At 40.4% G+C, this 27,361-nt stretch overlaps 2 protein-coding genes across 10 annotated transcripts in view; one reads left to right on the plus strand and one right to left on the minus strand.

Annotated features, from left to right (window-relative positions):
- The window catches only part of LOC119659327 (mucin-16-like), a 273,395-nt gene that overhangs the window by 117,039 nt on the left and 128,995 nt on the right, over nt 1-27,361 (minus strand). Inside the window, exons 1-2 of one of the 7 annotated variants that reach the window (XM_038067366.1) lie at nt 20,223-20,335; nt 18,287-18,605 (exon numbers count right to left, since the gene is read on the minus strand). The exons of 2 other annotated variants lie outside the window; for them this stretch is intronic. In XM_038067366.1, the coding sequence (XP_037923294.1) occupies nt 18,287-18,377 (91 nt within the window). In that variant the 5' untranslated portion in view covers nt 18,378-18,605; nt 20,223-20,335. Of the gene's footprint in view, nt 1-18,286; nt 18,606-18,961; nt 19,391-20,222; nt 20,336-27,361 lie in introns of those variants that run through there. 4 more of the 7 variants (XM_038067368.1, XM_038067367.1, XM_038067363.1 and 1 more) reach the window with 4 other exon arrangements.
- Nucleotides 17,448-20,347, plus strand: LOC119659332. Of its 3 annotated transcripts, none has more exons than XR_005250337.1 (3): nt 17,448-18,271; nt 19,864-20,154; nt 20,206-20,347. XR_005250337.1 is itself a non-coding variant. In XM_038067375.1 (3 exons), exons 1-3 carry the CDS (start codon nt 18,118-18,120, stop codon nt 20,237-20,239), a joined length of 456 nt encoding a protein of 151 aa, XP_037923303.1. In that variant the 5' UTR covers nt 17,448-18,117; the 3' UTR covers nt 20,240-20,347. The 3 variants fall into 3 exon arrangements, 1 of the variants encoding a protein (XP_037923303.1); XM_038067375.1 differs by having other exon boundaries at nt 17,448-18,248; XR_005250338.1 differs by lacking the exon at nt 17,448-18,271 and adding an exon at nt 19,427-19,782.

Genomic DNA, 27,361 nt, shown 5'->3' on the forward strand with positions numbered 1-27,361 from the left:
TTCCCCTATCAATGAAAAATTAAAACGTTAGTTTTGAGTTTTTTGTTTGGAATCGTTAGAACATTGAAAATTAATATTACAACTGGAAGACATATTTGATAAAATTTATCCTTCAAAGTGTGTTGAAAAATCTACTTATTATTTTTCCCGCGCTTTAATTATTTGGCAGACATACCCTTGTTTATGTACTGCACCTTGGGATTGGATGAATAGGGAAATTACAAATTTAATTCGGAACGAAAAAAGGTATGTGGGCCAATAGGAGTACGTAATAGATCCTTTCCTAGAGCGGGTCTCCAGAACATGCACCTCACTTCGTTCATTCTGTTCTGTCACGAGCTGATTTCCTTTCCCTCCTATTTAGCGTCTTTCAGCAACTACATTATCCTGCCTTCAAATTCCTTCTTCTGTTGTCACATCACTCCAAAAATAGTGAAGTATTTCAAATATTAATTAATAAATGATAATTTTGATAATTTAAATGTTAATTTAAAAATTTTAATCCCAAAACCTATAATATTTAAATATTTTCAATAATAATAATGAAATTTGGGAATATTTAAAAGTGATCATTAACCTTTTCGTTTTGTTGTCGTTTAGACATCTGGCCATGCTATGCATTTGAAATGCATTTTTAGTGCTTGTCCTAGACCAGCTCAATGGATCAGCTCAATAGAAAGTGCGGCTGGTGCTTAAACTTGGTTTTCTTTTTTTTGACGAGTAGACGAGATTTGTTTGGGGCTTGGAGGAGTCGAGTTTGAAATGGGAGTTAGCAGTGGCAAATGTGAGCCAGATTTCCTTTCTTTTTAAGGCCGGTTTTGATTTTTGTGCTCTCAAAAATGGCGTAGAAAGTTTAACATTTGCTATGAAATGCATGGTTTGATTCTTGATAGAAGCAAAAATAACAAAACAAGTTGGCGGATTACATTATGTAAGAAAGAACAACAACTCGTCGTGTGATCCATTGAAGATAACCTAGTGACTCGGATTTAGTGCTAGTTAATCAAATCAAATCTTGCTCTCCATTCATTTTCATAATATGATCTAGGTGTGTGAGTAATTAAATTCGTATCCTGGACAATATTTGTGGAGGGTATTTCTTAACTTTGTCCTGATAGCTCAGCGATTAGAGTGCTAGGCTGTCGTACGGTAGGTTACGGTTTATATCTCACTGGTGATAATGAAATTTGTATGGTGACTTGAGGTCGCATACCAGGCCACTTAGCTGAGTCAAATCAGGGGCAATCGTAGTGCGGACCACATTGCCTCCTACAGGGTCCTCTTGTGTGCCGCTGGGGTCTTGAATGAAGTGCTCTAACACACTTCAAGGCCTAGATCCAATTGGATTGTCGCCCCGATGATTATTATTATTATTATTCGACAACTGGCTAATATTATTGTAAAACTTTCATATTGCACTTTATATACACGGATGTTCGAAAGAAATTTGCAATCTGCTTAAATATTCATCGTTTTCCGCAAAGATTTTCGGTCGTCTCGTTGTTTCTGTTCCCTCAAGGCACAGCCATATAAGGACAGGAGAATATTAAGGACAAGTCATACCATACGGCACACAATTTCGTGACCTGTTCATAATTGACTCTTAACACCTTTTCCTTTTTTTCATTGCTATTAACATGACTCATTTATGGGATCATCTGGATTTTTCACAATTTGATCTACTTTTTATAGATCTTATCTTATTTATTTACTTTCATGGCCCCATGAAGATCTGAAGAAGATGGGGCATAGATTAAGGATGTGATCTGTCGTGGATTTTCCTTCTCGACCGCGGTACTCGGGTTTCGGGCTTCAGGGTCTCAGGCGTCGTGTCGAGCCACTATTTTTCTTATTTTCTGTTTAGATTCACGAGATATTTCCTTATTTCAGATTTCTTAAACAAAAAGTAAGCCCTCCTCCTACATTGCCGCGCTAGATTGCCACCGAGGTATGTGAACGCTGTCGATGGAACATTTCGGTGGAGTTTTTTTTATCTGTGGGCGGAGCTTCACGGTCAATTTCGTCAACTTTTTACGATTTGAGTTAGCTCTATTCTCTTGGTCAAGTCCTGACAGCTAGAATGGTTTTTGGCTATCATTCAATCCATTAAATCATTATAAATTTATCTGCCGTTGAAATACACTAAACTTCGCAACGGCGTACGTAGAGTCGCTGGCTTTCGTTCGCCAAGATGTCTATAGAGAGCATCCCTGCTAGTATATATGCTGCTTCTCCTGATGTTGTCCAATATGCGCTGAATATCCGGAGTGCACTTAGTCGATACGCCATTCCCAGTTTTCTACAGTTTACTTTATCCAAAACAGTTGCCCAAACTGGAGCTGCGTAGAGTAGTACGAAGATGACCACCCTAGGAAACAGAAGACGTCGGCTTTGTCTTGGCCCACCTCGAGATTGTTGCAGCAATGGAAAACGCTTTAGTTGCGGCGCATTCAATTACTTTTTGAAGTTAAGCCGTCTGTCAATTATTGCTCCCAAGTATATGAGTGATGGTTGGGAGTAAATTATTTGTTTGCTAACTTTAACTTTCAAGATTGTGTTCTTTCTTCTCTTGCTGATGAGAACTGTCTGTCCGTCACACCCGGTTTATTCGGAGACAGATGAACCGATTATCCATTGGTAAGAACATGTGGTCTGTGAATCCATCAAGTGGCGCCATTTTGTGTTGAGTTTAAGTGGGCTCCCCATATATGCGAAAGGGGGATGAAAACTTTTTTTCACAGAGTATGACTATGTGGGGTATCAAATGCTCAATTGGTATTTTTCGAAACTAGTCGTATTTGATATCGTGGAAAATGTAGCGGAGTGATGGCTCAAAATATAACCACCAAAAAGTGTAACAGCTCTCGCTTTCAGAACCTGTCCAACCGAAAAATCTGAAAAAAAATCCCAGTAGTGTATCTAAATGAAATCTAGGTCTCAAAATGCATGCAGGGACTGTGGCGCGACTGGTGAGAACGTTGCGCACACTGCGGGCTCGAGGCGGTCTCCAGTCTTCAGGGCAGAATTGAATTGGTTCACATTCTACAAATCAATATGCACCGGAGTCCAACCGCTCACACACGCTCACACTGATTTAGTACTCATCAGTGAGCAGTACCGAAACAAGGACACAGTTTCATGGCACCCTGACATATTAGGTACCGCAGCCATCTGGTATCGGGTTGTTACCCTCCTTAGGATTCTTACCCAAGGCCGAGGGGACGGCTTTGTCTGGATTCAGGGATAATGTTTTTCAGTGTCTATCTTACGCCGAATGAAACAATGCCTGACTTTCGACGCTATCTTAAACACAAATGGACAGATCCTGGTCGGGGGTGAGTTCAATGCTAGGGCACTTGAAAGGGGCATGCCTCACACAGACTCCAGAGGGAAACGAATTCTGGAAATAGCGGCGAGAACAGGATTGGCAATTCTAAACACCGGATCCACCCCAACGTTCTCGCGCCCGGGCTGCAAGGGCAGCTGGCACGGTGGGAATCTATCTATCATGCTGCTCAAGATGTGGTAACGTGGTTGAGAATACGGAGCATGTTATATTTGATTGCCTCAGATTTATCGCGCATCGAACAAGCGGTCGCAGACAGGCGCTTAACACCCGAAAAGTTTGTAGAGTTTATACTAGAGTCAACGGATGCTTGAAACCAGGTTGTAAAGGAACTGAAATCTATTCATCAACACCTTGGGCAGGGAGAACTACGACAAAAACAAGAAGGGGAAAGAACCATAACGAGCCGCAGTTAAGAGCTCATCCAGCCACGCGGCCCAATACTTTATGGGAGTTCCGTGGGGAGAAGGAGGTGGGTTTAGTGAGTAGAAGTCTAACATAATTCTATGGCAGGAGCCAGTAGTAGGTTTTGAACCTTTCAACGCTAAAACAGAAAAAAAAGACAGGCAGACAGGCCCCCGGTATTGATCGAATCCCCTACAAGGCGTGCTGAATCTGGCAATGAGAATGGCACCAAGCATGCTCGCGCTGGTATTTACAGGCTGCTTAAAAGAAGGGTCCTTCCCCGCAAGAGTGGAAAATACAAAACTTTGTATTGATCCCGAAGACAGGTAAGCCGATAGCGGAGCCAACATTCTATAGACTTATTTGTCTTCTGAATAAAATAGACAAGGTCATCGTGGATAATCTTTAATCATCAGCCGTCGATGCTACCAAACGGTTTTTGAGCTAGTCAGAAAAGCCTACGACAAATGGAAATACTGCGCGCTGGTGACTCTCGATATTAACAACGCGTCCAATTCTATCAGATGGAACCACGTCATCGAAACGTTCATCGTGATACAAACGCCAAAATATACATTGAATATAATCTTCGATTACTTCCGACAACGGAAGCTACTTTATGATTCGGACGAGGGGTCGAAGATGTACGTAATAACGGCAGGAGTCTTTTCTGGGTCTTCTGTTATCGAAATTAATGTATGATGTCGTCGGATTCGCAGATGACGTTTGAGTGGTCATAATATCCAGTCATCCCGACGAAGTAGAGATATATGCGAACGAGACTCTACGGACGATCAAGTCTTCGCTTAAAGACTAGGGGTTGGAGCCTGTCGAAAACAAGACGGAGTTTTCTGCTCGTTACAAAACGGCAGAAATAGAAAACTGTTGAATTTTGGATCGGAGCGCATGTTGTTAGCTTTCAGCCATCGTTGAAATACCTGCGAGTAACATTCGACTCCAAGGTGAGCTTTAAACACTGTTTAAAGCGATAAAAATCCGAGAAAATCGGAGAAAATCGCATACAACTCCATGCCGCACATCGGCTAAGCACTCTCCGAACATGCTGCGCCTACCGAACAACATTTAATGAAGCAGCATGCGTGATTGCGGGGATGATCCCAGTGGGTATTTCAACCGATGAGGCAAGCCGTTTGTACGAGAATCAGGAAGCGAACCTAAACAAGCAAAGTGAGCGTATGAAGTCATTGGCTGCATGGCAAATAGCATGGAACGAGGCGGAGAATAGCCGGTGGACTCACAATCTTATCCCAGACATAAGTATGTGGTCAATGCGGAACCATGGTCAGACGAGGTACGGTCTGAATCAGTTCTTAATCGGACATGGTGGGTCCAGTAAGTACCTCTATAGGTGCGGTCTCATGAATCGCCCGATTGTTCTACGTGCGAAGGTGCAGCCGAACATGCAAAACACGAGAGTTAGATACCCGTTTAAGGTTGGAAAATCTGGTGCAATCAAATACAGCGTGGGGCGCGGTAGTTGCTATGGTGTTACAGATCCACCAGCACTTAAAAGAAGCAGAAGCGGAGCGGAGGCACAGAAGGGAAGCTACTGCAATTAACGCCACGCAAAGCGGTAGCAGCTCATTTAAAGTGAACAGCTAAGAACTGAACACCTCCCTGAAGCAATACCAGAACGGTGGTCCCGCGGGGAGAGTGTGGAGAAAAGATGAAATGTTTTAGTCGGTAAGAGTGCGGCATTGGATTTTCCCCAGTCAAAAGAAAAACAGGCAGGCATCGAATCGATTCTAATAAGGTTTTGTGTAAATACGCCACCTCTCCACCATTCGTCGCTCTCGCCAAGAACGGCAACGAACGTCTTGATTTGCGAATCAACTCGATAATATCATGAGCTGTATCTGTATGGTTTGATGATCTGTCAGTATTTGATTTGACAAATTCTGTAAACTACAATGAGCTGATCGTGTAGAGCAAATATTTCAAAATCGAATCCTAACCCAAGTTTTTTATAGCAAGGCAAAAGGAAGCTGATCATACGGAATGCCACGGAAAAGATGTGGCAACTTTTGCAATGGATTATATCCGTTTGGCCAAAGTTCGATATAGCATGTAACGCCAGCAAAGTAGCAACATTAGTAAAATTTACTACACATGTTTGGTTAAACTAGAAATTAATCACATTAATTTCTGCAAATTTGCAAATTGTTTTAATTAATATGCAGTTACTGAATTTAGAATAGAAGGTATTGAGTGATATTCAGGATCTTTTAAACCGGCTCTATTAATTATTTAGGATTTGTCCGTTTTATCTAAACTGGCGCATCTATCATCAGTATTCAAACCTCATTTCAATTCAGAAAACAAGTACTTAATTATCGCATCATTTCCAATTGAGAAACGATCAACAATATAAAAATATACGGTTTGAAGGCTATTGACATTGTACTGAATATTCCATGAGGTATGAATGAAGTTTCCTGCATCAATTTTGCAAAAATTTACTGATTGTGTGTCGTACAAAAACTGACCAACTTTAAAAGCTATGCCCTAAAACTGAAGTGTGGGCATACCATCTGAACGAAGTATGAATTTGGTGTAAAGCTTGGTACTATTTACATCAACGATAAAAATGTTATAAAACGTTTATGCATTGAAGCATCTTAGTCCAAGTAAAAATTTGATTAAGGAAGAAACTCACCATATGTATTGCTAATACCGCAAATTGAATAAATGAATTGAAATAGCAACAAAAACAATACTATTTGATGGATACCTCATTTGCAACACAATACAAAAACCATCTATTGCAACCAAAAATGGATGCTTGCAATTATTTATTTTCAACAACCTTGCAGATATCGTGGCTTTCTATTTTAGCCCCGTTAGAGAAATTGCATTAAAAAATCATAACAACCTCCATAGCATGTTTTTATGTTGTCTATTCATTGATTTCATCGACACATAATGCAGACAATGCTTTATAAAATCAAAAAATTTGATTTAGTTTAAATAGTGCACGAACAAAACGGAAAAACGGATATCAGTACAAGAAGAATGTACGATCTAGATACAACATTGATCCAGAATGTACATATATAATGCCAACGAATCTGATGCGTATTGACTGGCAAAATATGAAGTGCCTTAAGATATAACTGAAGATGTGTCGAGAAAGCATGAAGTGTCGGAAATGAAACTATTAATTCAATTTAGGTTTCTATTTGATGTATGGGTAAATAAAAAGTATCTACTTTAGGGTGTACAAATCTGTAGAGTAATAAATAATTAAAAGATTTTTTCTTGCGGATGGAGATAGTCGACCCGCGAGGTAGGATTTCTAATATGAGAGGCAGGTGAAATTGCAAATATTGGTTTTCCAAAAAATATATGAATATGTGTGCATATTAACACATTCGATAATTATGTACTTTTTTTGAGACAATTATTTTTTTCGGCCTTCCTGGAAACATATGGCATTGCCACATAACCGATGGAATATGAACTAGATGAAAGAGTAGCGGCATCATTTTCTTTTTGAAATCCACTAACTGTAGAGCGCGTCAGTTATTATGTATTTGTTTAATGAAAATAGGAGAACTTTTGATGATCAACATGATTTTTACTCATTCAAATTCATGACGTGCTCATTTCTTTTTAATTTACTATGGGAGTGAAAAGGTGATGAGCCTAATCTCGAGGAATTACAGTTTCAGATGTCTAGGTATTTCGTCTTGATTACCTTTGTTTTTTATGTCTGAATTAAAATTAAAGTTCATACTGTGAAAAAGTTTTCTAGCACTATCGACGTAATCAGCCAAATTAGAAGGTTTCCGTTTTCTAAACGGCTTAACAGTGAAGAATTCTTCCAAACGATACAACCGTGGGACCTAAAACCATCCGACAATCGATCGTTCAGTATTTTCAAAGGTAAATAGGTAATAAATTTTTCCGTTTATTGCTAAACATTGAGATCGGAGGTCCTCCTCTTCAACCTCGATGAAAACTCGTGGCAGGCATTCCTTCCCTTCCAAAACTGTTTTAATCATACCATCATGCTAAAGTATGAATTTTCAGTCCTGAAGGGCGAGGGGATACGCCAGGTATTCGGGAAAAGAAGAAAGTCCTTCCTATTTGAATCCGCTGAAGAATTGAATTCCCCCTTGAAAAAGAAAGGGGGGTTGCAAGGCAAAAGTTGAATTTCCTTTCTTTCTACATCCAGGGGGTGGGGGGTAAAACGGGTATGCAAGAAGAAGAGGAGGGTCTCCATTCTAACTTTACTGAAAACTCACGGCAACCACCGTCCTGAAAAAGTTATGATTCTCCAAAAAGGGAATATTTTTATGTCATTAATACACTTATCGGTAATGCAATCATCGCCGTGATTTGCATGGGAGTTGAAGAGGGAGGCTGATCACTTCTCCCTCTACTCGTTCTGACATTGGCTTGTCCGTGGGCTTTTTACTGAAAAAAATAATCCCTTTTGGGGAAGAACACATGCCTGGTCAGAAATCAAAAGCAAAATGATACCAATTAGTTGTCGGCAAATGGATCAAAAAAGTTATATTATTGGTTGGCGATCTTAATTTGCGACTTCACACACGGAAAAAGGAAGCCTGGGAGAACCAACAAGTCTGTGAACTCGAAAAGTACAGGGAGCAACCGCACCAGGCGCGGAAGTTTTACCAAAAAGTCAGCAAGATGAAGCCTTATACACCTCGATGCTCATCCTGCCGAGACAAAGAGGGAAATCTAATTTCCGACAGAATGGGCATACTGAAGCGATTGGTTGAGTACTTTGATGAGCTACTGAACAACCAGGACATCGGCGAGTTGGAGGTCCCGCCAACTGAAGACGACGGACAAATACTGCCACCACTAAGTATTGGAGAAACAGTCCGCGCAATTCATCGGGTAAAAATCATAAGTCGCCAGGAGCCGATGGAATTACAGCCGAATTGGTTAAATATGGAGGCGATCAGTTACACCAAGTGGTTCATCAACTTGTGCTGAAGGTATGGGACAGCAAATCAATGCCTGACGATTGGCAACGAGACATTATTTGTGTCATACAGTGAAAGGGAGATATCACACAGTGCAGCAATTATAAAGGTATCACGTTGCTGAGCACTATCTATAAGATATTCTCCTCTATCTTGCTTGGTCGGATAGCCCCATACGCCCAGAACATCATTGGCCCATACCAAAGAGGCTTCACTCCAGGCAAATCAGCAATAGATCAGATTTTCTCTGTACGGCAAGCGATGGAAAAACTGTTGGAATATGGACAATATTCATCTATTCATCGACTTTAAAGCCGTCTATGATAGCATAGCCAAGGTAAAACTGTACACGGCCATGAGAGAATTCGATATCCCGACGAAATTAATAAGACTGACTAGGCTGACCCTGACCAATGTGCGAGGCCAGATAAAAGCAGCAGGATCACTCTGAACACTACTCGACCTCAACAACTGTCTACGCCAAGGGGATGCCCTATCATGCGTCCTCTTTAACCTGGCCCTCGAGAAAGTGATCCGTGCAACCACTGGCCTATTCTGACGATATCGACATCGACGAAAAACCACCCGAGACGTACAAATTGCCTTCATTCAGATCGTGCAGGCGGCAATTGGCGCAACATCTTGGGCTGCACATCAATGAAGGCAAGACAAAATATATGGTGACAACGTCAGCATCGAAAACCAACCAACCAACAACATCAAACCACACTGGTCAAACAGGAAGAATAAGCATAGGAGAATACAACTTTGAAACCGTTGATAATTTTTCCTATCTAGGGTCGAAAATCACAACCGATAACAGCTACGATGATAAAATCCGCCCACCGTTGTTGGTAGCCAACAGAGCCTATTTCAGCTTACAAAAACTGTTCCGCTCGAAACGTCTCACCATAGGGTCAAAGCTCTTACTGCACAAGACAATGATCTTCCTAGTCCTCATGTATTCCTCGAAGGCTCGGGTTGTTAGCAAGAGAGAAGAATCCTCCGAAGAATTTTTGACCCCCTACATGAGGATGGACGATTCCGTAGCATACATGACGACGAAATCCACCACGACCGTCTGGTTGTGGATAAAATCCGGTTCAACAGGTTGCGGTGGGCGGATCACTTAATCCGTATGGATGTGGATGATTCATGTCTATAAGGGCAACTCGCAAAACTGGGATGTCTGGAGTTCCTTATTAAGGCAGGCCTAGTCCGGATACCGGCTGTTGCGCCGTTGATGATGATCATGATGTGTGTTTAGTGATTTTAGATCTTATTATTGATGTCTATACTCGGAGCTAAGAGAGGGAAAGAACGAGTAGAAGGAATTGCATTTCTTGACCTTATCCGTTTTGTTCCCATTGTTTGCTAGCTGCGCGCATAGTTTTCGGTTTTTAGGCTGTATTCGATAATTGTTATTTTGTTTGATGGGCTCCAATTTTCGTCTTATATTCATTGATTTTCAAACCAACTCGCATTTACTGTTTTGCCGAACTCTTTTTGCGCAGATGTATCACATCATGATATTGTATATCAGCGCGTCTTTTGTAAACACCAGTAGCTTCTGTTGACGCGTTGTAGTTCTAGCTTAAATAGGAGGAATCAATCCATCCTCTTGATTCAGTTTGACATTTATTTCTAAAGCGTCTACCTGCTTGTTATTGCACTTTTGAGTGGGTGCTTGCAAACAAGGTGGAACTTAAAAGTGGGGTTCTTAAATACATATGTATATGGTTTCCATTCACCCCTTGGTGAGGTATAACGTGTCAACCACATCTACATGCCATCGTCCGCTGAAATGCGCCCTGCCTTTCTCGCCTCTCGGCCATCTTAGGGGAGTGGGTTTGCTTGCTCATCTCTTCTCATCATAGCGCCCATGGGTAATTGTATATCTAGATTTTAGACAAAGCAACGAAGTGGATTTAGCGCTGTTAATGGGTCGAGCGACTTCTAATTCGATGCCACTGTTTGCAAAAATAATGCTAGATATACCGATGTTCTGTTCATTAATTTTTAAGACAAGCATTATTTTATACAGTACGATTCGGCCAATATTGTTGTATCTTTGCTGAAAATCATCGAATATTTGATAAAAGTTAGATCCCCAAACTTTTGTCACCTGTCATATCCTTTATGGAGGAAGCATGTCAATTTCATAATTAGGTTTGTATATTACTAACTTTGGCGTTAAGATATTCTAACTACTCCAGATTAAAGTAGCTGAGCTGCTGAGAAATATATAAAGAGCATTGATTGCTTATTGATCTAGCATTGCGGAACCCAAGAGCGGAGTTATTAACCCGAGGATTTCTGCAAGTGTCTATTGTGTATTTTAAATAATAAAAACTTGTTATTTCTTTTTCTTGTAAATACCGATATTTCGGGAACCACTTGTTAGCACTAATGAAGGGAACAATAACAAGGGAAAATAACAACTTGTTAGCACTGATGAAGGGAACAAGTGGTTCCCGCAATATCGGCATTTGCAAGAATAAACATTCACACCAACAAAAACGAAACAACCAGTTTTTATTATTTCAAATAATTAATCGTTGGAAACACCGCGTAATTTCATTCAGACTATTCTGTATGTTTTCATTGTGGACGACGGGTATGGTGGAATGTGTGGAATGGAATGTTTGATAATGAGCCTTCAGCCTGGACAATCTAGATCAACGTTGTCTTAGATCCTCTTAACAAAGTGATAAGACCAAGTAGGATAGTGTCTAGTGGGGTTATACCAGGTATGCTGGGTGCAAATCTGCGCTTTTTAACACTTTTTCTGATTACGAGTTTTACTGAGATAGTACTAAGTATATTCCTTTATCTGCGGTGGAAAAGGATCATTAAAAGGCTGATATTGCCAGAATGGAAATGTTAATGTCCAGTAATGTTTGCTCATCATTTTTCTACTAAAATCAGCCGTAGGGCCTCCCAAATCATACAGGAGTATAGGCGCGGAAGAATACTGTACCAATGTAAGATTTTTTAGTCTGGATTCTTCCACTTCAAATAAATTTAAATTTCATTTTGGACTCTGTCAATAACTCTAATTATTTGACCATGAATAAGAACACATTAAATTGCACACATACAGTAGAAATAATCGACTGTACTATCAACTAGAATTCGACTATACATTAGCAACCCTTAGTGAATTTCTTATATTGGCTGTAAAATCGGCTGGAACAATCATAAAGTAGTATGGGAAAGTTTTCTGCCAACGACTAAGTAGACCTGCAACTGAGTCAGTCTACCCATTTTAACAAAAGCTAGAAAATTAGCAACTAAATGGAGGAAAATGCGCAAAAGAGAGACTGAGTAGAGCACACTCAATTGGAAGTGGAACTCATTAAATTAAGATATCAGCTCCAAGACTGTTATTGTTATTGCTGCGGTGCTTTGGCTATGCAATTGATAAGAAAGAAAGAGGTGTTCTTATCACCTTGCGAATCTTCAAGTAATTCTACCCGTTAAAAGGTGATACTAGGAGCAGACAGAACATTTTTGAGACAACTTTATCAAGAGGATACTGTAAAGTATGCTTCGAATTTAATTCAATGCCAGGTCCAGCCACAGAAAAATAATTCATTACTGGTGCACCATTTATAGTAAGTTACGGGTCTTCGCCAGAACTCGCATCTTGCGAGGTGCCACTTGGGCATCGAACATATCAAACACTACGAAAAACAGATGGATATCAACATTGAATTTCCAACATTATTCTGGCACTTGTGTATATGATTGCCACAAGCTTCCTTACCGACCACATCTAGACTAGGTTGTCTGTTTTTGACCATGTGGCTTACCTCTCCCAGGGATTTTTGACAACCTTGCAGTCTCCCTCCACCGTCCTGTGCTATGTATCTTTAGAACGTCGCACTGATCGGTAATCCTAGGATAGTGCCTCTTGTTTTATGGTATACGCCGCAGGGGACTGTTCACTCTTTTTAACTGTCAACAGGTTCACGGGATTTGTTACTAGCACTGAGGAAGGTGGCACGTGGTCTCCGAAATAATTGTACGCGGAAGGAAAATCAAAATATTGACAGTATAAGGAAGAATACCTAGTTCTTTTCTTAATTTATATATTAACTGTAAAAAAATCATGGACATTAATTTCAACTTATTGTTTGGAATTGCAAAGCAATTTTTGAACATTCCGAAAATGATCATTAACCTTTTCTTGTTGTCTTTTTCAGACCTGATCATGCTGCAAATTATTAAACGCATGGATTTCTGTTATTGGGTAGATGTCGCTTCGATGGAGGTCGGCTGAGCCAGTACTTTGTTCGAGGTGAGTGGAAAGTATAGTTTTTGGTGGTTGAGGAAACGGAGCTGAGAGTCCCTTTGTTTTTCTCGTTTCCTCGTTCGAGGAATGAAGTGGGAATTTACCGATCCGAAGGACGTTTGAATGACTTCGCTAAAAGAGTGAGAATTGAAGCCAAGGCTTTATATGTGTTTTTGAAAAAACCAAAGATTTATGAACTAGGGACAGAAGATTAATGGTCAGTTAAGATTTTATGGTTAATAACCACATTCTAATTTTTAATTGTGTTTGTTTTGAAACTACATGTCGGGTGCCACCATAGGCCAAATCGATCCCACAAAATTCTTTGAAATTTTTGCGACTTATTAAGAACATGTTTCTACGGTTTGTAAAATAAGATAATTGGATTCATTGGGACATTTTTTTCTATACATTAAAGATGGCGAGAGAAACACCAAAATTTGCAAAATATATTTAACAAGACACCAAAAATTTACCTTTTAATATTTTCTAATAATTCTTGTTTACAATCCGGGATGTAGTCCACACGTTAAAATGGCGTTCATTTTTTTCTCTAAGAGGGCCCTCTAGCGTAGCATTCGAAAAAAAACTTTTCTTGGAGTTGGGTGTATATGTACTTCAATAACGAGCGATAATATCAGTCAGAAAAAATGTTGCCTATATTCAAGATAGGCCACTATCATGGTCTCCCAGTTCACCCTGTCATCCCAAAATTGTATCAAATTTCTTATCGAAATCAACCCTTGCTTTCATGCTATCTCTTGATATCAGTAATTTGGGATACCACCTAGAAAGTATGTCAGTCTTCCTTCTCAACCTCACTGATATTCCCGGACATTCTGAAGATCGCCCTCCTTGTCTGCATCTGCTTGTGAAGATGGAGAGGCGTTAATCCTATAAGGATCTTCAGGGGTGCCATTGGGCATGTTTTACATTGCCCCAATGGTATTCACGCAAAACAGTTTGTGAAGTCTTTGTAATTCTCTGGCTATAGTGTTCAGTTCAGTTCTTTCTGCCTAGATTATCGTTCCATAAGTAATCATTGGCCCTATTATTGCAGTGTAAGTATCGTCGACGTGCATCGCAATTTTTTTCCTGCTAAGTTCTGGCATATGTTGCCAACATAATTGTTACTATAGTTTGGATTCTGTCACATGGAGTATCCCTATATTTCTCCTTACAGGTTAAAACAGGTTATCAGCGTAACTGTGGACTTGTATTCCAGTATTTGTTAGTTCATCAACTACGGTACTCCACATAATTGGTAATAGGTAATGTGCCTGTACCTCTCGGTACTCCTAATTTGCTTTTTTTCTAGCAAACTACCATTCCAAAAGGCCAGGGTATTTCCCATTCTCTTACAAATCAGGGCATTTTATATTTCTGTGTTCGCTTTCAATTTTTCAATTTCAATTTTCAATTTTTCAATTTTTCTTGACATTACATTTTTAAAAAACTCGGAAATTGTGGATTGACGTAACATTTTCTGTTTGTCTTCCAAGAACAGTGTTTGAATACGTCCCCTCAAATTTTCTAAACGCTCGAAGGCAATATAGTCGTTTTTACAAAAAAACTTTAAGATTGGAATTGTTTTTAATTGTTTTGACAGCACTTCTGATGCTTCCTCAGGCTGTGCAGTGTCGGAATCCACTTCATCAAAGTAGATTTCGCTACTGGAACAGTCGATCTGGTAGTATAGATGAGGACTCAGTGGCTAATTCTTTATCGATTTCGAGGAATTATGTTGCCTTTTTATTAAATGTCGAATTATTGGGAACCGTCTGATGTCCATAGAACGTGCAGCTTTTCTAATCACGAGTGGCTTTTCTTTTTCTCTTATTAAACTAGCGCACATTAAAATTGTTAACCTTTCTTTGGACAATTTTCCACTGTGACACTTATTCGGTTTGAGAGCAAGCGTTTTGTTGGGTAATGCTCTAAAGAGAAGACCTGCTTCGTCACATTATAAATGTCCTAAGGTCTAATTAGAACCGCTGGAAGTTTTTTAAAAATTGGTCAACGTCTTCTGTATTAACAGCAGAGGCTTCACCAGAGACACATCGAAATGCTATGTTGTGTTTACTGCGATCAGTATCCCGATTAGTGAACACTAGACTGTCTCAAAACTGATCATTACATACACGAGGGTGCTTGCCGATGCCAGGCCGAGCTCCTTGGGTAACTTCCAAAAAGTCACTAGAGATACACAAAAGATGAGAGCAACGATGGGATAGCTCCGAATAGGGTCGAGGACACGGGGTATTAAATTATAACCTGTCGCAGTTTTGTTAGTGAAAATGTGCTTTTAATTATTGTTTTTAATTAAATCTAATTCTCCTAATTTTGTTAACCACTCGACCGATGGCAACCGATTTTCTTGCTTTCTAATTTCGAAAAACCATTTGAAAAATGCATTCTGGACAGAGAGCCTCAGCGTAAGATTGTGAGGAAATGTTTTCCATTGGTATCGCCTCAGGCCACCGCGTGAATCTATCGATGATTTCGAGGTAATATTTGAAACGGTGCGAGTCTTGCACAGGGCCAATTAAATCGAAGTGGATTTATTGGGACGCTTTTTGGGCCGACGGAACATGCCGTCGCTTCTTGTTTCGTAGCCTTCTACTTCTAGAATTCACTGTATTGTTTGGTCAAAGAATTGATATCCTTGTTTATGAACGGCTTGGAAAATTGTTCGGTGACCAACAGATTCGTTGTCCAGATGTCTGGGTACGCTAAATCGTGAACGGCTTGAGATACTTCCTTACGAAAATCGGCCGAAAATAAATGGCCTTGGTCCCTTACATGAGGTTTTAAGCTGTTAAGCATTCTTGACAACCGTATTTGCGAAATCGTTGAAATAACCGTGAATCAAGCCGGATTTATCAAAAACGGCGGAACTACTGACGCAGTACATGCTGCGCGGTTACTCATGGAGAAACACCGTGAGAAGTATCGCCCTCTTTACATTCCATTTCTGGATCTAGAAGAAGCGTTTGACCGTGTGTTACACGAACTGGTATTCTTTACGACAACACTTAGTTCCAGAAGAGCTCGTGCGCTAGGTTCAATTGCTCTACCACGATCCGAAAAGTAAAGTTCGAAGTGTGGGGGGTGTATCAAGACCGCCTCGTGTCCTCTATTGGTGTCCATCAAGGAAGCGCCCTCTCACCACTCCTCTTTGTTCCAGTTATGGACACCGTCAGACGGGATTTCCAACGTTCAGCGCCCTACACACTGCTTTATGCAGATAATCTTTCCTAGCATCCTAGCAGAAATGATCTTGAGCAACTTGTCCAAAAATGGAATGATCGCCTCATGCAACACGGCCTCAGATTGAATCTGAATAAAACTAAATTTTTACGACCGATACCCATGAAGCAGGCACAATCATTGTCAGCGGCAGTGATCTGCCCAGAACTGAGCGATTTAAATACCCCGGGTTAACGCTATCAGCCAATGGAGAACTGCGTCATGAAATTGCTTCACGGATTAACGCAACCTGGATGAAGTGGCGTTCCATAACTGGTGTCCTTCGTGATCGACGTATCAATGAACGTCCTGTCGCTCTCCATAGTTCTGAGTGTTTGCCAACTATAAAAGACAATGAACGGTGTCTTGCGGTAATGGAGACGAAGATGTTGTGTTGGACTAGTGGCGTGACACATTTTGATCGTTATGGGGTTGCATCGATCGTGGAAAAATTACGAGAGAGACGTCTTCGATGGTATGGTCACGAAATTCGTGTTAACGAGAATTTGCTTGACAAGATTGGTCTGAACATCGAAGTCGATTGTAAATGACCAAAAGACCGTCTGGAACAACGGTGGCTTGAAACACTGGATGGGGATTTAAAAGCCTCGAGATCAAGCATTTGATAGAGCCAAATGGCGAAACCGATCACGATGAGCCGACCCAGCTTGTGAACGGGACAAAGGCTGAAGAAAAAGAAGAAGAAGCTTAAGAAGAATTGCGTCGTCCTTCTGCGCTCTGCAATTGCCGAAAAATCGATGGTGACGGGGATTTTGAGCTCCGTCAGATTGCGTATGTTCGACATTCAAGTTACTCGTTCTATTGCATTATTAGAAAATATTTAAATTGTTTCAAATTGAAAAAGTCTCCAGACCGTCCTGAATATGTTGTCGAGAATCCGAACCAGAGTATGTTCTGTTGACTGATGAGAAGGAGGGTGGGTTGTTTAGCAATGCCTTGAACAGGGTTATTGTAGCCTAAAACATTGGGTGGGTCAGCTTTGGCAAGTGGGACAAACGCCTTTCCCGTAAAGAAGTACTTCACAGTAGTTCCGTGGGAATAAGAATTGGGTGGTGTTAGTGGGTGTCAGGCCTGTACAATGTCATAACCTCATACAGCAAAGTCCAGGAAGGAATACTAGCCTCATAAAAAAAAAACAAAAAAAAATCTGGTGGAGAAGGGGTTATTAGGTATCTTAGTTATATAAATAGTAGAAAATGCAGAGTGGAATTTCGTCATGAGCTTGCCCCCTTGCAATTATCTAGTTGCTACGAAGATAACATTATCTCGCATGAATCAGTAGAGTAAATATTTCCAGGAGCTATTTGCAATATTGGCAAGTATGGCGAAAACAACTTTCATGGCGGTATCTCATTTAGAGCTCCACATTTTGATATAGGATTTTGGTAAATGCCTGTCGTGCTTTAGGAATGTTACAAGTATAACGTCCTTATGGCGATTGTGGTTCCGTTTTGGAAGTTATTAATGCGATAGTGATTACGCTAGAACATCCCATAAATTCTACAGAAGTTCTGTATATGCTAAATTTAGATGAATTTTTTTTGAACCCTCGTGAGATCCAATACCAAATTTACACAAAAATATAGCTTCTTGAATTCTGGGAAGAGTGCAAGTACCATCACGAAAAATAATAAACCGAAAAAAACTCATCATGAGAAAGTGAACAGAATGAAGAAAAGTGAAGGAAAACAGAGATCTCAGGCATCCCAGACAAACATTTTCTAATACAAGATAATTCCTTACTTGGGAACAAGTTCATGTTGGTTGCGATAAAAACACGCGAGTACGTCTAAAGGTGCTTGTAACGAATATAACACTTAATGCACAGTACGGCGTTCATTATATCGGTGAGAAGAAGGCTTGGAGCTCTTTTAAGTGATATTTCATCAAATGCCCAGATAGTCTTAATTAGCGCAAAAACAAGTTCAACCTTCAAGAAAGGTTACAGCAGGTGGTGTCTGAGTTCAAAAATAAGTATGATGTGCTTACCTAACTTAACTTCGATTATATACACGATCACGTAGACAATAATTGCTATTATTCCATAGTACCAGATTATGGTGTACAAGAAAGACTCCATGGCTGCTTTCCTTTTTCCAATGATCCACGATAGAATTTAGATAAATAAGATAAATTTTTTTTTGTATGTTATCACTTGGTATGTTTACATTTTGTTCCAGATATTTTTTAATGCACTATATTTTTGGTATTAAGATACTTTGCTCAACAATTTCTTGATTACATGGTGCAGTGTCGGCGAATTTTCGGCCTTTTTTTTTTAAGTTCAACGGCACTTCGAACGCACTATCTGCGACGATTGGTTTGAATTAAATGAATATGTAATCACTCTCTTACTAGTTTGATTAGAGGAAAGATAAGTAAGGTGCGATTTGAAGGCTAAGGCAAGGACAGTTAAACTGTCTAAAGTAACTAAAAGATTCGAGTTGTAATAATGAGATGCGAAAAGTGTAAAATGTAGATGAGAGGGTGCTTAAAACATGATTCCGCAATTAATTGAAGATAATGTATCTTCCTTATAGTTTGCAGTTAAAAACTATTTTATAAGTGTAGAGTTAAGAGTGAGAACATATTCATAAATGACAGTTGTTTGTAAATTTGAATTTGTATAACTGAAGTTCTGCGAGACAATTATCATCCACCCACTGAGTAAATTCGCACTTTCGATCACTTGAATAGATTTTTCCAGCTTATTTGTTTATTGAGTATTCACTTAGGTTTTCGCACAACAACGCACAATTCTCGCACCTTTATTCAATATCGAAAAAAATTCTGAAATATTTTATCAAACTTCCGACTCATCGAGCACTTCGGGAGAACAAAAAGCACTTCTCGGAGCCATCCTTATCACAACTTATTCATTATTGCGTTATACCATGGTTGACTCCGATACTAAGTAATTAATGTGATTGTGGTTTAAATTTTTATCGCAGAAGATACTCGCGAAACTGAAACTGAGAGCCTATCGTGATTCGATCCGATAAAGAACAGCACACGTAACTGAGTTTACTAGTGAATGAATCGGAACGAAAAATTTCAGATATCGAGGCTGAGAATATAGGCGGTTGGTTATCTACACCTGAGAGGAGTGAGATACCGTGTACTCTGTATACTTGTGTTGTTTTCTTTTTTGTTTCTAGAAAAACATTAAGTAATAAGACAAATTGTTGTTGTACTAAACTACAACGGATTAACGATCAAAGGCCAAGGTCGGAAAAATTCTAAATTGGTTGCGAAACGACGGAGGTTACAGTTGAACAAGATTCAAAGTACATGATTCTATGTTATATCTGAATAAATTAAGCCTGAGACGATGAGACTCTGAAACGGCGAAAGTCGAGCCTGTTCACTACTATTTCGAACCTGTTTTTGCTGTAATTGCTCGAAATGATATGCTAACAAAAAATTCTGTCTATAAATCAAGCAGTAACAATTGGTCAATCACTTTGTTGAAATACGATAACGATGTGCGTATACTGTTCGATCAATAGTTCAATCAGAAATGTTAATAAGTTCACAACTTAACAAACAACTGAATTATTTTACAGCCGAACAAGCGAGGACCACCTTCTAAACTTTGACACTGACACTACTCTTCATTTCAAAATTCAACCCGGCACACAAATTTTAAATGAATTGTACAACTACACATTGAATCAATTGGGGAAACAGTTATCACTGTCTAAACCACAAAAGATACATTTATCTACTGAAATTATTTCTCAAATATTTCTTGAGGAATCTGAAAAGCATGTTGCCGCTCCACTGACCGGGTTGCTCGGGTCAATTATCGATATGATCGGCAACAATACTAGCCTTCGAACTCTCCACAAAACCAGGTAATTTAATTACTTTTTTTTAAACCATTCATTTATTTTCTATGTTTAAAGAAAAATATTGCAATTACGAGAAAACTACGCGTAAAAACATCGCAGCACCGGTTTGGGTGCTTCAGCTCCATCCTCACGCAAAACCCATCTTACACGATCGACGATCAACAACAACTAAATCTAACAATCTTTTTAATAAGTGGATAAATGATTTGTTGACGGTCATATCGCAAAGGAAAAACTTGTCTGCCGAAGACATGTGCTTGGCATTCACCCTGGTGCACTGGTAGAGACACTATCCACCAAAGATACTGCCTAACACGTAATAATGACGTCGTTGAGTTTTGGATGTCTAATCTGTCATTCAGATTTATTGAAATTATATTTATCTATTCATCGTTATTATTATCTTTTTCTCAGAAACGTGATATTATATTTATGCCTCTATTAGGTAGTGATAAGGAACTTTTTGTTGGTTTCGGAACTAGGTGCTATGCGGAACTCGGTTAGTTAGTCGCGTATTGGACCTTCTAATGGGATGGCGGGTATTTATGAAAGCAATAAAATATCGGCACCTATTGATAAGATTTCCGTAATTTTCATATAGAGATAGGAGGTCTGTTGTAAATCAACTGCGGAATATGATTTTAACCACATGCTACGAAAGTGAATAATATAAATTTTAGGCCATCAAATAATTATGTTGAGCTTTAATGTAGTTTTATATGTTTGAATAGAGAAGTGATTGGTATTTTGCTATTTATTTCGGAATTTAATTACTGGATAAATCCTATGGGTTCAACCTCAGTCGACGCAGTAGGACGGGTCCCGGTCCTGTCGAGAAATGGGACGGCGTCAGGACGTAAGTAAGGTAGTCCGAGTAGCCCACACATTCAATACGGTGTTGGCATTGCCATCTCAGAGGGTTTCCGTGATGCCATTAAAGAAGTCGAACGATGTGATGATCGGCTGATGAAGCTCCTCATTATATCAGCTGGTCGCACTATTCACTTCTTCACCGCGTACGCACCACAGACAGGTCGACCTGATGTCGAAAAAGATGCCTTCTGGCAACTTCTCGATAAAAATACTTGTAACGTGCCTGCTGATGACTATATCATCATTGCCGGCGACCTTAATGGTCATGTGGGTGAAAAGGCACACAGTAACAGGTGTCATGAGGGAAAGGGGTTTGGAGAACGCAATGGGGTGCCGAGCGTATAGTCGATTTTGAGGGCACTCATGACCTTGTATTTCTGAATTCATGGTTCATCAAACGATTGTCTCATCTTCCTACATTTTATAGTGGGAACAGTAAAACGCAAATCGACTATATTCTCATAAGACGTCGACATTTTACGACTGTCACTGATTGCAAAGCCGCTGACTATGATTCCACAGAACCTCATGCACCCATTGGTCGTTGATTGCCGTCCTGCGAATTAAACCACCGATAAAATAGTGAGGAACGCACTGGTCTGCCGCGCATTAAACGGTGGCGATTCCGTGAGAAGAAAGAAGAAATTATCTCACTTATCCGATTACCAGCCATTACGAATGTAGAAGAATCGTGGAATTAAATGAAAGACAACATCCACAAAGCGGCCTTTGCAACCCCCGGGGTCACCAAGCCGGGTAAGTGATACACCAACCGAGATACCTGGCTTTGGAACGAGGATGCTGAAATGAAGGTCTGTGAAAAAAACGCCTCTACCACAAGGTTCACGACTGTAAAACAGTGGCCAATTAGCAAATTTATAAGAATGCCAACCGGGAAGCAAAGGATAACGAACATTTCTGTTGCGTTAATGACAAGAATGCTGCTTACCAACCGATGATAGATGGTGAGAATATTTCGAGCAGATTTCAACTGAACAATTTTTTCACCCTCCACTTCCACATTCATTGCCAACATTTGGACCAGTTCCACCTATTAGCGCAACTGAAGTCGAGGAGGTAATAAAATGAATGAAACCGGGGAAAGCAACAAGACCTGATGACATCTCATCTGAGCTCTGGAAAAGGAAGAGCTGGGATCCAAGGCTGTGACTCAGTGAATTTTAAATTGGGTTATTCAGGAAGGTAGAACACCATCTGACTGGCAAGAAAGTGCCACTGTTCCAATATGGAAAAAGAAAGGTAGTCCAGCAGAATGCTGCAGTTACCGTCCGATCCGGTTACTTTCCCATACCATGAAGATTTTTGAACGCATTCTTGACAACCGTAGTCGCGAAATCGTTGAAATAACCGTGAATCAAGACGGATTTGTCATGAACTGTGGGATTACTGACGCAATACATGCTGCGCGGTTACTCATGGAGGAACACCGTGAGAAGTATTGCCCTCTTTATATTACATTTCTGGATCTAGAGAAAGCGTTTGACCGTGTGTCACACAAACTTATCTGGTATGCTCTACGACAACACTTAGTGCCAGAAGAACTCATGTGCTGAGTTCAATGGCTCTGCCACGATCCGAAATGTAAAGTTCGAAGTGTGGCGGGTGTGTCAAAACCGCTTCGCGTCTCTGTTGGTGTTCATCAAGATAGCCCCCTCCCACCACTCCTTTTTACTCTTGTTATGGGCACCGTCACATGGGACATCCAACGTCCAGCGCCCTATACAGCGCTTTATGCAGATGATGTTTTCCTAGCATCAAATAGCAAAAATGATCTGGAGCAACTTGTCTAAAAATGGAATGATCGCCTCATGCAACACGGTCTCAGATTGAATCCGATCAAAACTGAATTTTTTGAATTTTTTTTTTGGAATCCCCATTGAACAGGCACAATCATTGTCAGCGACAATGGCCTGCCTAGAACTGAGCGATTTAAATGTCTCGGGTCAATGCTATCATCCAATGGAGAAGCGGTGTTCTTTGTGATTGGCGAATCAATGAACGTCTCAAATCTAAAAAATACCGCAATGCCGTTCGTCCTGTTTCTTCGCCTATTCTAGATTATCAGTGTAGAAAGGGCGAAAAAACGTCGATCGAGGTGATACAAGGAAGTACACTTGAGACAGTGTAATGAGTATATTACGTATTATAGTTACAAAAAAAAAAAACAAGAAAGTATAAACATATCGAAAGCCCATGCAAAAATTTGATGGGGTCTTTGTAACTTTTTACTGCGGTAGCCAGGTTAATGTTGCATCAGCAGTCAAGTCGCATAAAACTTTCAATTTCATTCGATATAGCCGTTTTTCAGAAAAATGCGGGTGACAGACTGACAGGGGAAAGGTCATATGCTCATGGAAGCAAGCCACTCAAATAGCGACGGAGTTTCCAGGAGTTGGATTCGTGATGGCAAAAATAGTTGGATTCGTCAGGGCAAAAAGCGTGACGATAGTAGATTCTCTACTTTCCGCGGGGCACGGTCGATCTCAATAGTCAAATACGCATATGTTGTATCACATGGACGAGAAGAATGGTCTGGTTTGTCAGTGAGCATTATACTCACAGCTACCATCAGACAATTTTCCTCCAGATCGAATGTGGGCCATGCGGGCATGTGCGTGCCTGCGGAGCTGGCTCGCCCGTGAAAAGATTTGAAGAGGATGCATTCAGAGAGGTGCTGTTGGGAGGCCACAATCCCCGTGGTGCGGCTTCAGAAAAAGTAGCGCAAATGATAAGACGCATAATGAGAGCATGCGGCATGAAGATGGATCGGACTCGGTAATAAATGCTGTGCCGTGGTTACACTAGATGTCAAAAATGAGTCCAATTCAGCCAGCTGAGAGTCAATACAACAACAGGTGTCCCTAGTTATTTGACTAAACTTTTTGAAACTAATCTCTCGGGAAGAACCAAAGTGCCCGATAGGAATGGACGACCTAAATAGTAGATCGTCACAGCAGGAGTACTGCAGGGGTCAGGGTTGGGTCCTCTTCAGTGGATCTATGGAAGCAACGATAACCCGTGGAAAATATTGAAGTGTACGCTAACACAACCATTAGCCCCCTGAGTCGGTTTAGCTTGACCTTGCGGAACAAAAGGCGGTGGTTGTCTTGATTAACCGTAGGAAAAGAAACACGACTCAAAGCTGGTTATCAAATATCTGGGATGATGATTGACGCTAAAATCAATTTGCAGGGACACTTGAAAGTGGTAAATACCAGCGTATCATTCGCGCAAATGATGCCCAACATTGAAGGACCAAGATACAGTCGCAGATTACTTGTGGCCAAAGTTGTTTGCTCCACACTATTATACGCGGCACCAGTTTGGACGGGAGCACTAACGTGTGAGAGTAATCGGAGGAGGGTAAATATGACTTACTGCTTAGTGGCGCTAAGGGTGTGCAGCGCCATCAGAACAATATCAGGCGACACAATTCCTGTCAGGATATGGTGGTCATCCGGATAGCTGAGTGGTTAGAGCACAAGGCGGTCGTGAAGAATTTCGCGGTTTAAATCTCACTAGTGGCAGTGGGATTTGCATCATGATTTGACGTCGGATACTAGTCGACGCAGCTGTGAATGAGGACCTGAGTCAAATCAGGGTAATAATCTCAGGCAAGCACAATGCTAACCACATTGTCTCCTACAGTGTTATGGTAGTGTACTTTTACGATCTTGGATGAAGTGCCTAACACACTTCAAGGCCCTGATCCAATTGGATTGTTGCGCCAACGATTATTGTTTTTATTATATGCTGGTTACAGGAAGTGTCTGCATCGATTCAGGTTGGATGATTCTCCCTTTTGCCCTGAATGTACTGATCCGGAGCATCTCATGTTCCATTGTCCACGATTTTGCTCAGAGAAGAGGAGGCTTGAAGACTCTCTGAAAGTGAGCATTAGCCCACAGCACTTGTCGGGCACGATGAACTCCGTAATCAAAAGGATTCAGGCGAAACTTAGTAAAGTGGCAAGCACAAGAAGGGGTGAAGAATCCTCCCCACGATTGCGCGGGGAAAGGTAAAGCCGAAAAAAGCAGGGGGTGGTTTTAGTGGGGTACCTTTCTCGGATTTCCACCCCCATCCATAAAACAAAAACAAAAGCATACGCATTGAAAGGCAGACATTGAACCGATTTTAACAAGGTTTATTTGAAAACAAAACATTGGAAACAGGAAGTTGGGTGGAAAGAAGTGATGCCAGGCGTATTAACGAGAACACGCTGCTTACTACGTGAGCAAAATCAGTGGGGTTTGCATTGCTATGGAAATCGGGGAACCTTGTTTAAAAATAATACATACTCATTAAAATCTTTCAGCGTCGATAAAAATTTCACTAGTGATCAAATGGCATGTGAGGTCTGGAACAGCTTAGGCCAAGCTTACGTTTTGACTTCTCTCAGTGGCTAGTTTTCCAGGAAAATTCAAAGCTCAAGCTGATTCCGTATCACAAGATTTCCAGGAGATCTGTTACTGGAATTTCGCTCTCCAAAGTTCGCATTGATAAGGATAAGTTTGCCCATTGTCTGCGCTTTACAACTTTGCAGTGCCTATTGATGACTTAGGATGGCAAAAGATGGTTCTGGATGCACTACTGTCAAAATATTTAAAGTATCACCTATTTTGCTAGATGCAATAAGATTCTATCCAAAGAACAAAGGCCCATCCTCACTTAACAAATCAGACGGTTCTTATTTGCTTATGGTACTAAGATGCTTTTCTCAAGATCTTCCGGTGCCATCGTCACATATAGAGTTTACTGTTGTAAGATATCAACACTAATTGTGTCAAAAAAGAAATAGCTTCAAAAATATTTAGCCTTTTTCCTTCATTAATGGAGAGTGCCTGAGGGAATTGAAAGAGCTGGACTACAAATCGTGGATTAAAGGGGAAAATATTAGGGGGTTTTCTTCAAATTCCACAAATTGTGGATTAAAGGAGAAAACATTAGGGGGTTAACTTCATCGCGCACAGAGTCCTTTGGGACTCAATTGCCTTTACTAAGTCTGGTACCGTTGGGATTCTCACTGCGGGGCTCTGATTGTCATTGTCACAAAATCAATCTGTGCCTTAAGAAGATCGTGGAGTTAGGTCGCCATGACGGGTACTTATGTAGAACCAGAACGTAACCGTCTGTCTTTCATATGTACTTTGCTTGTGAACGGTTGTACTTAGATGAAATTTTGAATGGACATATTATTTCTATGAAATCCCACCTGAATAGTGAAAAGTATAATTTTTCATAGAGATTAAAAAGGGGAGCGAAGAGTGGGTGCATTTTTTTGATAGAATACATGTAATTGCGTGGGATATTAAACGATAGGTGTTCGTTAGTACGAGAGGTCGTGGATTTGTAGGGGGACAGAAAACTAGGGCCCAAAATACACCTCATGATAATCGCTGTTCCAATAAAGTTGATAATAGTATTGTACATTACAGTATTTTTACATTTTACTTGAGAGCCTATTTAAATTCGTTCCAGGATTATAAAACACGTAAAGCAAAATATAGGACCGTAATATTGGAAAGTTTGAAGGGAATCCTACTATTATTCGTATAGTTATATGTCGTCTGAAATTACTAAGACAGCACAGCAGACAAATATCACACTGAAGTGAACAATCCGACATATTAAATTTATGTACATTATAATCTACATACAAATGGAATAATAGTGAAATATTTTCATATATTAATTATAATACAAAAGCAAACAAGACAAATTATCGCAATTTTGATACTTTACTCTGGGTTCAAACGTCCCATCCTCTGAGCAAAGGAGTCGTCATCCAATCGAAAAAAAAGTAATCGCTGGACTGAGTCAAAAAGGCTAAAAGAGATTGAGAAAAGGAAGATCCGCTCCAAGGCGATTCCTGTTTCTATTGCGGAAAAGCTGACGTCACTTTTATTGGCTTGAAACAAAATGTGAGCAAAATCCGGAGCAATCAAAGAGGAGGTTTCATGTAGGAACAGGAAAGCTCCAGTGAGGGCAAAGGCTGAATGCGGAAGCCAGCAAAACAAATTACTTCCGAAGAGTGCCGCTGTGTCCGCTTCAAAGCAGAGAGACCTCCACCCAATGCAGGGCCAAGATATAGTCTCTTCTTAGGCAGAAGCCGGCACTGGCTTAACGGAAAAATTTATACTGAAAAAACTATGGCAAGCTAATATTGCCAGACATCATCATCAACGGCGCAACAACCGGTATCTGGTCTAGGCCTGCCTTAATAAGGAACTCCAGACACCCCGGTTTTGCACCGAGGTCCATCGCTCCATCCGAGGCAGGGTCTCACTCGTCTTCTTTTTCTACCATAAATATTGCA

This window comes from Hermetia illucens, chromosome 6, assembly GCF_905115235.1.
Source record: "Hermetia illucens chromosome 6, iHerIll2.2.curated.20191125, whole genome shotgun sequence".
Taxonomy (NCBI): domain Eukaryota; kingdom Metazoa; phylum Arthropoda; class Insecta; order Diptera; family Stratiomyidae; genus Hermetia; species Hermetia illucens.